At 44.4% G+C, this 14,588-nt stretch overlaps 6 protein-coding genes across 6 annotated transcripts, besides 3 other annotated features; 3 read left to right on the top strand and 3 right to left on the bottom strand.

Moving 5' to 3' along the window:
* Positions 1–515: 515 nt before the first annotated feature.
* UA08_07112 (hypothetical protein) lies at positions 516–3,674 on the top strand (the record flags this gene model as incomplete). The annotated part of the gene is made up of 8 exons (XM_020262018.1): positions 516–813; positions 930–1,283; positions 1,478–1,552; positions 1,720–1,988; positions 2,044–2,331; positions 2,385–2,571; positions 2,666–3,371; positions 3,530–3,674. The coding sequence occupies 8 exons, from the start codon at positions 516–518 to the stop codon at positions 3,672–3,674; spliced, it is 2,322 nt and encodes a 773-aa protein (XP_020117658.1).
* Positions 3,675–4,472: 798 nt separating this feature from the next.
* UA08_07111 (hypothetical protein) lies at positions 4,473–5,975 on the bottom strand (the record flags this gene model as incomplete). The annotated part of the gene is made up of 1 exon (XM_020262017.1): positions 4,473–5,975. The coding sequence occupies one exon, from the start codon at positions 5,973–5,975 to the stop codon at positions 4,473–4,475; it is 1,503 nt and encodes a 500-aa protein (XP_020117657.1).
* Positions 5,175–5,247: a repeat region (Identified by RepeatMasker using a combination of RepBase library and repeat library created with RepeatScout).
* A 474-nt stretch (positions 5,976–6,449) lies between the features above and the next one.
* Positions 6,450–6,535: a repeat region (Identified by RepeatMasker using a combination of RepBase library and repeat library created with RepeatScout).
* Positions 6,536–6,644: 109 nt separating this feature from the next.
* Positions 6,645–8,400, bottom strand: UA08_07110 (hypothetical protein; the record flags this gene model as incomplete). The annotated part of the gene is made up of 3 exons (XM_020262016.1): positions 6,645–7,620; positions 7,692–7,991; positions 8,054–8,400. 3 exons carry the CDS (start codon positions 8,398–8,400, stop codon positions 6,645–6,647), a joined length of 1,623 nt encoding a protein of 540 aa, XP_020117660.1.
* Positions 8,401–8,922: 522 nt separating this feature from the next.
* Positions 8,923–8,992: a repeat region (Identified by RepeatMasker using a combination of RepBase library and repeat library created with RepeatScout).
* Positions 8,993–9,249: 257 nt separating this feature from the next.
* On the bottom strand, positions 9,250–10,148 carry UA08_07109 (hypothetical protein; the record flags this gene model as incomplete). The annotated part of the gene is made up of 3 exons (XM_020262015.1): positions 9,250–9,774; positions 9,829–9,917; positions 9,971–10,148. The coding sequence occupies 3 exons, from the start codon at positions 10,146–10,148 to the stop codon at positions 9,250–9,252; spliced, it is 792 nt and encodes a 263-aa protein (XP_020117659.1).
* Positions 10,149–10,748: 600 nt separating this feature from the next.
* UA08_07108 (hypothetical protein) lies at positions 10,749–12,340 on the top strand (the record flags this gene model as incomplete). Its single annotated transcript, XM_020262013.1, has 3 exons — positions 10,749–11,216; positions 11,279–11,775; positions 11,839–12,340. The coding sequence occupies 3 exons, from the start codon at positions 10,749–10,751 to the stop codon at positions 12,338–12,340; spliced, it is 1,467 nt and encodes a 488-aa protein (XP_020117867.1).
* Positions 12,341–12,933: 593 nt separating this feature from the next.
* UA08_07107 (COP9 signalosome complex subunit 6) lies at positions 12,934–14,444 on the top strand (the record flags this gene model as incomplete). The annotated part of the gene is made up of 3 exons (XM_020262012.1): positions 12,934–13,327; positions 13,391–13,909; positions 13,975–14,444. 3 exons carry the CDS (start codon positions 12,934–12,936, stop codon positions 14,442–14,444), a joined length of 1,383 nt encoding a protein of 460 aa, XP_020117868.1.
* Positions 14,445–14,588: the final 144 nt, after the last annotated feature.

The raw sequence follows: 14,588 nt of genomic DNA, 5'->3' as shown, positions 1-14,588 counted from the left end.
AATGGAAATAAGAAAAAAAATATGTGCCCCGATAAGGCAGATTCTGTAAGCGGAGACAATTTTTTCTCGCATTGGATGTGAAACTTATGCAAGCGAACTATGGTTCGCGCACTCAAGTCAACGTCGCTTTCTCGAAAGGGAGGCTGTCCTCTTTGTACAGTCGATGGGCCTATGTTCTTTACTAGCTAGGTGTTATAATACAAGTGCATACACGTTAGTTTGATTCCTTTGTATCCGTATGTACATCTGTTTGACAAGGCTGAGGCAGCTAGCTACGGGGCAGGGGTCTAGCCGCCTCCTTGTCTTATTTGTTACTCCTGAAGCTGGTCCACTTTTGCATCTCATGCGCCCCCATATTTTCCACCCGCATATGAACGCTATTGGTCAGCTTCTATATGCAGCCCCTGATTCGTTACAACCCGGGGATATTCCATTGCTATGCCTGGGTATAAATACTGGGATGAGATTCCATTCCATTCAATAGCTATTCAACAGAGGCATTAACAGTTTCAAAGATGTCGGATCCCGAGGAATTTGATCTCAATGAATTTTTCTCCACTGTCCCTCTTCCAGATGGTCTCTTATTGCCGCCTACCTTTCTTGAACCTCATGAACCTCATTTTGTGCCTTGGCCTCATGGATATCCAAATCCAAATGACTATATGTTTAGTGGTGTAATGGAGCTCTCTGGTCATTTTCAAGCAGGCAATGATTTGCTCATGTCAGTGAACCAAACTCCCGGGTCAACTCAACACGTCCCTACAGATACTGTTGGCGATCCTTCAAGCAGACTCCTTTTAGAGACTTCAAACTGTGAGTGTCCATCGTTATACACAGACGTAACTTTCTGTGTTCTTTTCATCGGGCAACTAACCTTTGGTGAGGGACTTGCGAAACCCCTACGTAGTTTGTTGATCCAACTCTCCTAGTACAAAACGGCGATGAGCATATATCTGGTCTGACATACGATATACCTTTCCCGAACTCTTGCTTCTTCGATGGGGAAGCTGATCCCCTACATCATACTGAGCCCAGACAGTCCGAGAGTATGAGTTGCAGCATGCCGCAATCGGGACCAGAAAGTCTTGAGAGTCGGGTTATAGAATCTCAGGTTTCCATACCCTCAGGTTCGGAAGTACCAATCTCGAGAAACATCACACCTCAAAAGAGGAAGTCTATTGGGCCTTCTCGAGAATATGAACTTACCCCTTTGAAAAGGGGTGGAAAACGTGGGAAAATGACTCAAACAGAACAAGAGGGCCGCGAGAGAATTAGGAAATTGGGTACGTGCATAACATGCCGCATGAGGGAAAAAAAAGGCAAGTGATCTCTACGATGATTTATATTTATTTTTATCTATTTTTTAAATTTTTCTTTCTTTCAAAACTCGCGAAGAAAAAACAAAAACAAATTCTAACTTTTTTGTGTTTGCAGTGTAATGGCGAAGTTCCGTGTAGCTTTTGTCTGGGGAATTTAGGACCAAAGCTCATGAAACAGCCTTGTACAAAGGCCACGTTCATGGACATAGTTGAGCAAAACCCTTGCTTTGAATGTAAGTATCTATTGCTAGTTTTTTAACTCTGTCAACTATATTCATATTGCTGTGATATCTGGGATTATAATACAGGAGTTGATGAAAGAGTTTAGTCTCCAATCTTTACCAGACTCGGGTTATTGAAACATCTGATAACATGTCTTTCTTCCTGCAATTTGTCACAGCCTTGAGTCTCGCCAAAGAAGGGTTTTACCTAGAACTCATTCCAGATATTCCACTTTATGCAGGAGTTTCTACTATGTGGAGTATCGCAGCTCCCATGTTTATGTCAGTTCTCAAAAATGCGGAGTCTACGGGCATCAACGTACTACCACGGCTTGCGCCCTTCATGATGAAAGCACCAACTGAACTAAAGAAGTTGGAAGGCTTTAACGGAATACTACCATATTTCTTCGGTCCCCCTTCTCAGAATTTTCATGCTACCACTTTGTTTGTATGTCAATTATGAATCTTTCCTGAATTACTGAGGCTTGACTGATTCCTCATAGCAAAAGAAACTATTGTTCTGTGCATCTGGTCCCCGCACCTTCAGAGTATACGACTCAACAGGCAAGCTACATGATATGGGTGACAATGAAGCCGTTCGAAATGCGGCCCAGCTACTTGATTGGCTTGCAATACGACACTTAGAAATGGACATGTTTTGCTACCTGCAGAAATCAGTGAATAAGCTACATGAGCTTTCAGCTTCGGACCTTTATGACATCATTCTTGAGCTTATTGGACTAGTTGGGCTACTATCAGGATATTGGGAACATTCTGTCAGTTTCTCTCCAGTATGATACTAGGAATCGGAATACAACTGAGGATATCCAGCTAACGTCAGTAGGGGCGAATGGCACTTGACCAAGAAACAATCGGACCATGGATTGACCGCCATCAACGCCTGTATATGGCTCTCTTTGTTTATCTAAATATCGCGATTTCAAAACTCCCGTCTTGGTCCAGCTTCTGGGAGGAGCTAGAATCAAAGCTTACAGTCAAGTTTACGTCACGCGAATTTCGAGATATGTTCAGTGATTTTGAATCTTTCAAATCAAAGCTGGAAGTCAAAGGAAGAGATACGGGGTCATTTAGACCGCCTCAGACTCCGAACTAAAATACTAAAAGAATTTGACCCTAAATTCGAAGATGATGATGATGATGATCGGTGGGGATTATCGGAAGACTTCTTCGAATTTCCGAGGAGACTTCAAAGCAATTTGGTGGACCGAGAATTTGAGAAATTTGACCTACTTCACATGGATGGACTACTGTCAGCAACCATATCCGGAAATTTTGACGAAGTGCGGGTATCCAAGTTCTTCAGTCTTGCAAATATTGACTGGGAACTCGCAATTGGGCGTCTTTCGTTGGGGTATTTTGACCCTGACGATGTCAATGACATGTTATTATTTCATTTGGCCAACATATTGAGAAGCCGCTTACAACTGACTCGGCAATGCTCTCTCTTCAAGGAAGAGTATGCCAAAGGCGGTTTGGTTCCAGAGGAATTTGTTCAGTTGACTGAGAGTCTTGCTAAGGAAAAACGACGCAACCAATTTTTAGTATCTCTCCGAGAGGGCTTGCGCTGGTTAGAGCTCAAGAGGATAATTGGGGGAGAGGAAATTTATCTTCTTGATAACCTATTTGAATCTTTGAAGCCTGGATATAAATTGTCTCTAGTTGACATTCCTCTGGCCGTGAGAAATGGCGACGATGAAGATTTTGATCAGCTAAAAAAGCTGCTCGTGTCATCTCAATCCTGGGTGCGAGAAACCTGCGCGCAGCTTCGAGGAATGGTCGGCTGGATAAAGGAAGCTACTATCGCCTCCAAGTCAGATAAAGATACTGCGGCCAATTTATCAAGGCTAATCCAAAAAAAAAGGTTAAGAGCACATTTGGAGATGATGTCTTGAATAATCAGTCGACTGAATCCCGGCTTATGCGCAAATTAGCGTCAACTTTTGGGACCAGATCTGATGAACTAAGTAGAGCCATAGCAGCTGTGTTCGACCGAAAAGACGACCCCAGATTCAACGAAGGCGAAGACGAAGAAGACGAAGATGGAGATGAGACGGCTTTGTTGATCAAGAGCGTACAATCATTGCTATTTGGTTATCCTGACGCGCCATCTTAGACCCAACCTGGTCCCTCATAGCAAATTTTCCTTGCTACACTCTACAACTCTTTTGACGAGTAACTTAATAATCTATTTTCGGGGTTTTTCTCTATTTCATTTACTTTCTGGTAATCTCATAAATGAAAAACGTTTTTGTCAAGGCGGTTGGAACTGCCTATTTCTTCTCCTTTTTAGTCAGACTCGACACTGCTTTTCGGAAGGCCTGAATAAGGTTCATAGCTAGAAATTTTGGAAAATCGAAATAAAAGTATTTCTATATCTGAGTAAATCCTAACTTTTCATCAAGTCCAACCTCAGCAACAACCAAAGCTATACGATGTCATGATCAAGGACTCTTGTACGAAACACTCTTAACACATCGCCCGTCTTCGACCTCACAAGATCGACCTGCAAAATATACTCATCTGAAAAACTCAACATCGCACAACTATAATCATCCATATACGCAAACACATTATAACTCAGCACAGCATCACCTGCACCACCACCAGCAATAATATACATAAACGCCATTATACATCAGCAAAAACTGCTAGGAGTTATACACATCCCCAGATACCCAAATCAATACTATAATTATAAAATAATGACCCAAATGCAGATTGGTATAAAAAATATACATTTAAAACTACCCCCAGTAAAATACCAAGGTAATAGCTAATACCATTGCAAGCTCTGCGGATGCTCACTGAGCACTCACTGAGCCCCCGGAGCGTGTGGGTCTCTCTCACGCAGCCATTGATATCAATATCGGTGTTATTATTTAGTATATAATCAAGGTTAAGTCTATTATTATTAGAAAAGCACCAAATCAATCCCAGACTTCGCCAGATAGACATCCCACCGCAGCGCCGTCCCAGATTCCCAGAGTCTCTTAAGAGCTTCTCTTCCCCTCGTAAAATTACCCATCCCAAGCGACTGCATAATTGACATTCTTTCATCAACAACTGCCCGCTCCTCCGCACGATCCGTTTCGCAACCAGCACTGAAAAGAGGCCAAATCAAAAGCACATTCGCTGGCGAAAAAGGGAGCACGTTCTGGACTACGCGCAGGATGTTAATTACATCGTTTCGTACTTTTGGGTGGTATTTTGGGAGTAATTGTACTCGGCGATGGAGATGGAGAAGCGCTGTGTGCACAAAGGCCGGGTGTGTGTCTCGTAGCTCTTCGACGAGTTGGTGCTGTTCGCTGGTCCAGATGCCTGTTGTGGAGATTTGGGGAGAAGGGAGGTTTTGCAGCTGGGATTCGAGTAGCTGGGCTTGGATGATGAGATCTGGAGATTGAGAGGATGTGACGCCGGTGATGACTTCCGCGTAATCGTATCGAAGATCAATATCACAACTGGATTCGTTTATAGGCAGATTCTCGTATTGCATTCTGGCTAAATTTCCAATCCGCGAAAATATAGGCACGAGATTCAAAGAATAGCCACAAATATCATCCACAACAAAGTCTTCCGAAAGGTTGAAAATCTTGTACTTATTCCAATAGTCAGAAGTCGGGTTGCCGTCAAAAAAACCAGCGAGCTCTCGCTGCTCGTTGTGGTCATCCCCGTGTTGATGAGGAGTAAACAACGACAAACTGGCCGAGACGTCTAACGCCGCAAACCATTTCATCAAGTAGACATTAAGTATAGAGTCTTCTGTGACAGAAGTTCTGTTGTTTTTTGACGGTAGTGAATTGGTGTATGATGGCAGCATTTGTCGAATCGCCTTCAGATGCATTCGGAACACGTCTATATTTCCATTGCAAACATCATTCGTACATAGGGCCATTGCCGTCATCAGAGTCTCGGTCTTGAAAGTCTTACTGGTGGCACTATCGCGAGCCAAAGCCGCTCTGAGACCCGAAATAGCATTATTTGTGAACATAAGTGTTGTTGCTCTCTCAGATTCTGACGTTGATGTCGGTGAAGTCATACGGCGCGCGTTATGGCTTCCAAAACATGCAAGAAGCGCATAGAGGAGGGGAGGTGTTTTCATTGCGGACAGCATCAATCTATCGACAAAGGATTGAGATGCCAAGGGAAATACAATGGTAGCGGTTTTGGCGACTAGCTGACGCATTCCTAGTCGACAATGCTTGTTTGCTAAATAGGGGGAAGAGATGGAGGAACTTTGCGTAATCGCACATATCTCCTGTGTCACGCTGTTCTCTTGGCTAGAAGCAGCATACAATGCTGGTGGTGATGCTTTAGGCGTGGAAGTTCGACTGCACCCATTTTGAACAACAACTCTGCTGCGATAATTGCTATTCTGCACAGGCTGGGCTTCCGATTGATCGGAATGCTGCTGCATGAGGACAAATCTCGTTTCATATTTGCATTGCTTAGGGAAACGCCTACATCTGGAGCAGACAGGTACGCGGAAGTCGCACTTAGAATAGTGTCAGTTGTTACGAATTCTCACAATGACGAAGGATAGCAAGTCGTCCCTACCTTGACCTTTTTCCGCCGGCATTCGGTACAGCCGTTCTTTCTTCGCTGTGATGTCTTGTGATTATCAGGGCAATGCTGTACTTCCATTATTACTTTGATATCCTTGTGTTATTGCCTTAGAGTCAGGTCACAAATTCACAATATATATATATATATATATATATATATTCAATAAGAGATCGGTATGAGAGTAAGAAAAGAAAGATACATGAGATAATTATTGCGATATCTTTGGTTCCTTATCTTGCTTACATATCGCATCACGTGGCGCGAACTGATCCGAGCTAAACTGTATCGAAGTTAGGTTAGGGCTATCAGTGAACAGATGACAGAGATAAGGCATTATTTACACATATAATGAGCCTTACTAGAAGCCCCATTAAGGGGTCCCTTTTGGTGGCTTACTGCTTAATATTTCGTCTTTAACAGAGTACAGGTGCTTTTCAAAGTTGAAGACGCTGTTCGTAGATGAATTAATGATATATATTTTAAGAACATTATAATCTAAATGTTTTAGTACTAAATTACACTACTCCCAGAGGAAGCTGAGAATATTCCACCATTGTCTTTTGCTTGCGCCTTCCTGCTTCCTTGGTGCATCTTCAATGACTTCCTCAACATTGCCCACGCTGAGATCAACCAATTTCGGGTCAATGAACCAAGGGTCATTCCAATTATAAATCCGATGACCAAAATAGACCACCAAGAACAGCGGGAGCCCAATATAGGCTGTTAAGAATGACGACGTGCTCCAATTCTCGGGGAAGAACACATCAAATCCATTGAGCAGAGCAAGAAACGGGAAGAAGAAAAGCCCAAAGTAAGTACCCCATGGTTGGAGTTTGGAGGAATACGGTAGCATATCGGTAGTTATGTTCTGCGCTTTGCAGGCCTTGCGGAACCGTAAATGCACAATGCAGCAGCAGGTCCATGAAATGAAGGCGGATTCGTTGGTGAGATTGATGAACCAGTCGAACACAACGGCACTGCTGTTGCTTTCGTTGAGGTATGCAAGCGGGCACAGGAGAGCACACGCTATGACGCACCGATAAGGCACGCCCGACTTGGTGCATGCCAGGAACCATGAAGGGGCATTTCCAACTAGGGCCTGGGAATATAGCGAGCGTGTTGCCATGTAGAAAAATGAATTGCCGGAAGACCAAGCCGAGAGCAAAATCCCAGCATTGATGATACTGTCAAGCACAGGAATGCCGGCATTCTTGATCGCAACTACAAATGGAGAAGCACCCGCACCTTCACCGCCACTGGTCAAAGCCGGGCTGTTGGAAGGGCAAATGACGCCAATTGCGAGCGCAGACAAGATGTAGAAAAATAGAATACGGTATATATATCGGCGTGCGGCTTTCGGAAGATTTCTGCGAGGAGCGGCCATTTCGCCGGTTGTCAAAATAAGGAATTCGGGAGCAAAAGTGAATGGAAGCGAGGCCAGGACAAGCGTTGCCAATAACGCAATGAATCGACCGGTGTTGCCGTTTAATATGTACCTTGATATCGAAAAACTCGTATTAGACCAATGTACAACGCGCGCGTGTTCGTGAAATTAAAGATAACTCACTCATTTGCAGCACCCGGATGATCCCAATACCGAAATCCAAGCCTATCATGATTTGGCCCACCTCCGAAAAATATGACCACCGAAATAATCAAAAGCCCAGCCATCATGATGACTTTTGTCGATGCAAACCAGAACTCGGATTCGCCGTAGAATCGGACTGGCATGCAGTTCAGCGCAATCACAACGACCATCATGATTGTGATCCAAACACCAACGTTAATCGTACTCGGCCAATAACTAATGACCAAGGAGGCGGCTGTGATTTCATAGGGGGCAAGAATACCCATGCAGTAAACGTAGCTGTACGCATAGATACGTTAGGATTAAAACGAGTCAAAAAGTTCTGGGAAAGATCTCCCTACAGCCATCCAGTCGCGAATCCAAAAGAAGGAGAGACAATGCGATTCGAGTAGTAGCTGACAGAGCTACCTGGCACAGGCATCCACGTCGCAATCTCAGTAAGAGATGTGACAACAGTGAACACCACGAGTGCCATAAAGCAAAAGGTTCCCAAGAAGAACGCAGGGCCACCTCGAGCCAAGGTCTGTCCCGTACTAACGAATAAAGCGGTTCCGATTGTTCCACCTAGAGCAAGCATTTGAGCGTGTCTCGATTTGAGACCACGCTTCGTGGTTTCACCGGCCATGATGTCAGACCGAGGCGACTCTCCGCCATCAGCAGTGACTGCTGGTCCCTTTTCCATATCCATGGTGAGGATGAATCAAACAACCTCACAAGAAAGAACGTCTAGGTTCATGTGAATGAGTTCAATCTGTGACAGAAGACAAGAGAAGAAGAGAGGAACCGGGCAAAGGATATATAGGAGGCATTATGAAGGCCATCGAGCTCTGATGCTCCGCTGGAAAGATAAGCCTGCCGTTTAGCCAGGAGAACGAAGTCAAATCGAACATGTGAGATTCTGGATGACCCAAAATTATTTTCTGGAAAGCCGCCGATAAGGCCCGCCCCGGAATGCGCTAAGCGCTTTTAAGCAATGTTGGCGACGTGACCAATCGTAGAGCTTCGATAACAGGCTCCGCCATCGGAGTCGTTCCGTTCCTGATTCGAGTACTGCAATAGATGCAAAATGCATATAAAAAATGTATGTCAGATAACACACCATATATGGATATGTTTTGCCTCAAATATATTTTATTCATCTTACATCAGTGTGTACGTATGCATTTGTTGTGAGGTTCCTGTACCGAGACTAAGTACTGAGTACGGCTGACAGCGGAATGTAAGGTAGAAGGAGCATTAACTACCAGAAGCCACATTAAGGAGACTCTTTTCGGTGGCTTCATACTACGTGTTTATAACTCATGGATATGAGGTTTCTCTAAGTTTTGTATACTTTTGGCCACCAAGTAGAATTTAATAAAAATAGATTGCTTCTTCTAGACTGCTATTTTACACTTTATTTCAACAATAATGCATCAGGAGAAACCAAGTCGACCCATCCGAGATTTGGCTCGGACTGCTTCCAGCCCAGTCTTTGCTGGACGAGTGGCGAGTATGTTTTCACATCTTCAATGGGGTATGTAAGATAGGAAATTTCCTAGAGGTAACCGTCAGTCAAATCTGTGGTTGTCTGAGTCCAAGCGTAATAACCAACCTCTTGGCGGTAAATACCACCGCACATAAACATAATATGCACCATGCGATCTCCCGTTGGTTTTGAGTAGGTACCAGCCCCGTGGTACAAGCTGCCTAACATAATAAAAGCCTCGCCCATCTTGAGTTCGGCATCAATGACGCCCTTGTCATTATTTGGGCCGAAATCAGGCTGTTCGTCACCCCATAGATGACTACCGGGCACGATTCTCGTGGCACCGATTTCACGGGTTGTATCACAGCCAGGCACGAAAAGGCCAAGAAGCACATCACGATTAGGGTGATATGCATCTACTTTCTGATGACGGGCGTGATGATTCTTGTCATCTCGATGCAGCTTTTGGGCCGGTGCGCCAGGTCGAGTGTCCATGGTTATCGAGATTGAAAGCAAAGGGTGAGTAGTGTTTGTTGAGGGTTCTTGATTGTACCAATTTGTTGTGGTGATTCCTAGAAATTCTTCCCCAAGGTCCTAGATATTCATTAGCATGAGAACATTTTTCAATTTGTATATGTAGGAACATACCTGATACAAAGGATCAGAGAAGAACTTTTCGCGAACAGTCTTGCTTCGTCCAATCAGCCGAGTGCAAGTCTTGGTGCCTCCATTAAGAGCTGCCATTGTGTTTAGTCTTTACTTTTCTAAGGAGTTAACGACTAGATCTCACCTCCAACCTGGCTGTTATCCTCTTTGTTTAACCAAGGCTCGACCTCGAGTCTGGCTTGCTCGAGAGTTTCGAGGGTGGTGAAGTTTTGTACAATCACGCAACCATCTTTCTTGAGGGCGTTGATGAACTGTTCTCGGGGTGCATCATATGGTATGCGCTGCACACTGGGAGTAGCCATGGTGAGCGAATCCTGAAATTGTCCGGATAATTGAATGTATAGGCGGGTAGCTGGTATCTATTAATTCTCGACGGCGTTGCTCTCCCGGATGAAAGAGTTCAATATATAGGTATATCCATAGACAGTGATCCAAAGGAACGCCTCAAAATTCATTGACAGATCGATGCCTCAGCTTGTATACATCAAAATGATTTCCTTGACGGCAACCAAAAAAGTCAACGCGGTTATCGCCGATTACGGCAAATCTGAGGAGCTGGCGCGTTCTCAATGATGATTGGCTAGGTCGCCAGTTTTCCCCGAAAAGGAAATTTCTGTAGCCGCCAACCAAAACTGCCCCTTTTCATCTCTATCTGAGGGATTTTGTATACATCGAAATTTGCATAATTATCTTTCACTTGATTAATGACTTATTGAAATTTGTCAAGATTTGCCTTTCTGGAACCCCGGCTGAATGTGCGAGATGCGTGGTTGATTTGATGTATTCGTCGGTGTCTTGAATATCAAACAGTAATTATTTCCGCCTGTGCCCTAGAAAATGTCTCAATACTTTTGACAGAAGAAGAGAGAAAAGAAAGGAGAAAAACAAAGAAACCGGGCAAGATGACCATCGACCTTGCAAGCGGTTATCCTTCGCCAGCCCTTATACCAGTCTATCAACTCCAGCAGGCTGCCAATACCGCACTCTCAACTCCTTCGATATGGAAAGAAGGCCTGAAATACGGTGCAGATGCGGGCTACTTCCCACTTCGACACAGCCTTGCTCAATGGCTTACCGACTTTTATAATAATGATAATACAAAGCCAGACGCTGAAAGGATATGTGTAACTGGGGGTGCCAGTCAAAATCTCGCCTGTATATTGCAGGTATATACGGATCCAGTGTATACAAAAAAAATATTTATTATTGAGCCGGCATATTTCTTGTCGTTCCGCGTTTTTGAAGATGCTGGATTTGGTGGGAGACTGAAGGGTATACCGGAAGATGACCAAGGTATCGATTTAGCGATTCTGGAGCAAAGTTTGAAGAAAGAGGCAGATGTATCACTGCCTGGAGGAAGCGTATCAAAGGTTAGTAAAGAAGAGGGGTATCCCAATTCAAGGAGCAGAGCTAATATATACTTTGGTTATAGCCGTTTAAACAGCCACAACCACACAGAAAGCTGTATAGACATGTCATTTACTGTGTCCCTACTTTCTCGAATCCTTCCGGCAGGGTCATGAGCCTTAATAGAAGACGGGAACTTGTTCGTCTCGCTCGAAAGTACGATGCCCTAATCGTCGCGGATGATGTCTACGATTTCGTCCACTGGGAAATAGAGACTAACAATCTCGCCGATGTGTCGCCTACCGACGATTTGACGTCGTCAATTGATTCCCAATCCTCTACTTCCACACCTACTTTTACTCCCCCGTCCTCTTCTACTTCTTCACTCGCGTCTTTACTACCGACAATGTTTAAATCAATTATGCCTCGTCTCGTCGATGTCGACAAAATCTTGGACGGTGGTCCCGTTGACCAATTCGGAAACTGCGTGAGTAATGGTAGTTTCAGCAAGATTGTCGGTCCTGGATGTCGAGTGGGGTGGGCTGAAGGAAGCCATGCTTTTGTTTATGGACTGTCGCAAGTGTAAGAAAAGCATCCTTAATCCAAGCTGATGAAGGCAATGAGCTGATTTTCGTTGTGTTCTAGGGGATCTACCCGTTCTGGTGGAGCTCCATCTCAGTTAGCATCAACATTCATTAATGGAATGCTTGAAAATGGGTGTATAACGGAACATATCCAAAACATTTTAGTGCCAGCCTACGCAAGACGCTCCAACAAGCTCTCACGTGCAATCAAAGAACATTTAGGTCCGATTGGTGTGACACTTCCTTCATGGCCATCAGGTATTCCTAATACCCAAGTTGCCTCAGAGAGCACATTAATTGGTGGAGGGTTTTTCATCTGGCTTCAGCTTCCCTCGCCTTTAAATTCCAAAGAAGTGGCTGCAGCTGCGCTGCTTGAGGGCCTGAGCATGGGTCAGGGAACCTCGTCAGCTTTACCAGATGGCAACGATGGTTGCGGTCAGTATGGGAATATGTTGCGGTTATGTTTTGCATGTGAGGAGGAAGATTTATTACTTGAAGCGATCCTGATCTTGCACCGGGTGATATTGAAGTGTTTATCAAACGCTAGCACTGTTGTCAGATAACCATCTTCTTTTGATCTTTAATGCAGTAAGAATAGATATTGCATAATATGGAATTCGGCGCTTCATTAATGGATGAGATAATCCCTCAGGCAGCCCAATAATTGCCCAAATAGGTAAAGAACAATTCACAAGGATTGTACCACAATGATTCCGATGACTTTGCCACATTTCAAGTCTTGTACACATAGATTGATATCACAGCTAAGTATCTGAGTAGCAACAGAATTAGATGCATAGCAAAGCCATTTTTTCTTTGATAGCTAACCTTGTCAACCTATACTCCAAACCTTCATCACATAATCGGTCATCAAATCAGCCGGAAATGACGAGACAACTACGTACGCTTTTGTCTAATTTAACAATTGTCATTCAAGCCAAACTTCGATTCTCACCTAGTGGCCGTAACTATTGGTATACCAGTGTCAGACTGCTTTGGGCTCCGCTTAAGGAGCTTAATCGCCTCAAGTACGAGAACAAACCCTGCGTTGACTGAGCGAGATACTGTTTGAGTAGTTCATTGTAATATACAAGCTATATCAAACATGTAACTACCATTTTTTAATCTTACATAGCAGATTATCACGTGCAAATCAATGTACATTGCGGGGAGCTCCGTTGCAAACAAGGCAAACACAATCTTCCCCGTCTTTCGGCGTCATGGCCATCAACGCTGCAACTCTGAAGCAGGACATATATCCTTCCACTCAGAGACCATGGCTGATAAATCGGATAACCCGTTGATTTCGACAAAGCCTTCCGACTCTGGTCTTCATGTTGCCCTTCACCCTCTTGTCCTCCTCACCATCTCAGATTATGCTACAAGACACACCGCACGGCAACAGCAGGGACCTATCGTGGGCGCACTTTTGGGTCAGCAGCAAGGCCGGCAGATCACTTTGGAGCACGCCTTTGAATGTCATACGAAAAGGAGTGCCGACAATGAGATTATTCTTGATGCCGCTTGGTTTGGAACGCGAGTCCAGCAGTGTAAGCTACTAGCCTGCCAGCGTCATCGAAAATGTCCTAACTAGATGTCACGATATCACACAGTTCGAGATGTTCACAAAGATCCCCCGCTGGACCTAGTTGGGTGGTTCACCCTCACTCCAAATTCCGGCCCATCCCCGTCTCTGCTCTCGATTCATCGCCAGATTTTACAAGACTATAACGAATCTGCAGTGTTGCTCACTTTCCATCCTTCTCAAATAGTTTCGGATTCCGGAAATGGAGCAAAATTGCCCTTGACAGTTTACGAGAGTATTTTCGAAGGTGAAAATGTCGTTGACCCAAACGCGGCTACGCAAATGGGCGATGACAGACAACCTTTACACATTCGCTTCCGCGAGCTACCATATTCAATAGAAACGGGTGAAGCCGAGATGATTAGTGTCGATTTTGTTGCTAGGGGTGCTGGTAATGCTATGGCTATTGAAGCTCCAGCTGAACCAGGAAAAGCCACGACAAAGACTACGGCCACAGCCACAACAGAAACCAAGGGGCCTAAGCATGATGCGGGAGATGTGAAGACAGAGGATGACTCGGTTATTTTGTCACCAGAACACGAAGAATGTAAGCTGCAACTATTGAGTATCACTTGACAAACCTTGATCTAATCTTGGACTGCCGAATATTAGTCATTGCCAACCTCTCAACCCGACTCAACGCCGTAAAAACACTCGAGAGTCGCATACGGCTTATCAGATCGTTCCTGGAAAATCTTCCGCCATCCATTCTAAGTGGCCAGAATTCTGCTGAAGGCGCAACAACGACGAATTCGGGAACGCATCCAATTCTTCGCAACATATTCGCTCTAATATCTGGCCTCTCGCTTTTAACACCGCAAGATTCGAAATCGTTTGCAGTCGAATCTCTTGCTCAAGAAAATGATGTAGCAGTTATATCCTTACTGGGTCAACTGGGTGAGAACGTCAAGACTATCCGTGAGTTGGGAAAGAAATCAGCTATAGTGGAGATAGGGAAACAGCAGAACGCTGCTCCTGGCAAAGGCCGAAAGGCTCATTTGGGTCTCCCATCGAGATTCGATGATGGATTAAGGGAAAGTGGATATGCAAACCTTGATGCTGGTGGACTACAAATGATGTAAAAAAGAAAAAGAAAACGAACGGAGCCTTTTTTACCTCTACTACTGTCATGACAAACAATCACGATCCACACGAAGGATGTCCACACGAAGAACTGATATATCTCAAGTCACCAGCAGTCTCACGAAGAGTCAGAACCGAATGAC

Source organism: Talaromyces atroroseus, assembly GCF_001907595.1.
Source record: "Talaromyces atroroseus strain IBT 11181 chromosome Unknown scaffold_10, whole genome shotgun sequence".
In the NCBI taxonomy this organism is placed as follows: Eukaryota; Fungi; Ascomycota; class Eurotiomycetes; order Eurotiales; family Trichocomaceae; genus Talaromyces; species Talaromyces atroroseus.
Note: the sequence above shows the minus strand (reverse complement) of the source record. Positions and strands in the feature narration are given on the sequence as shown.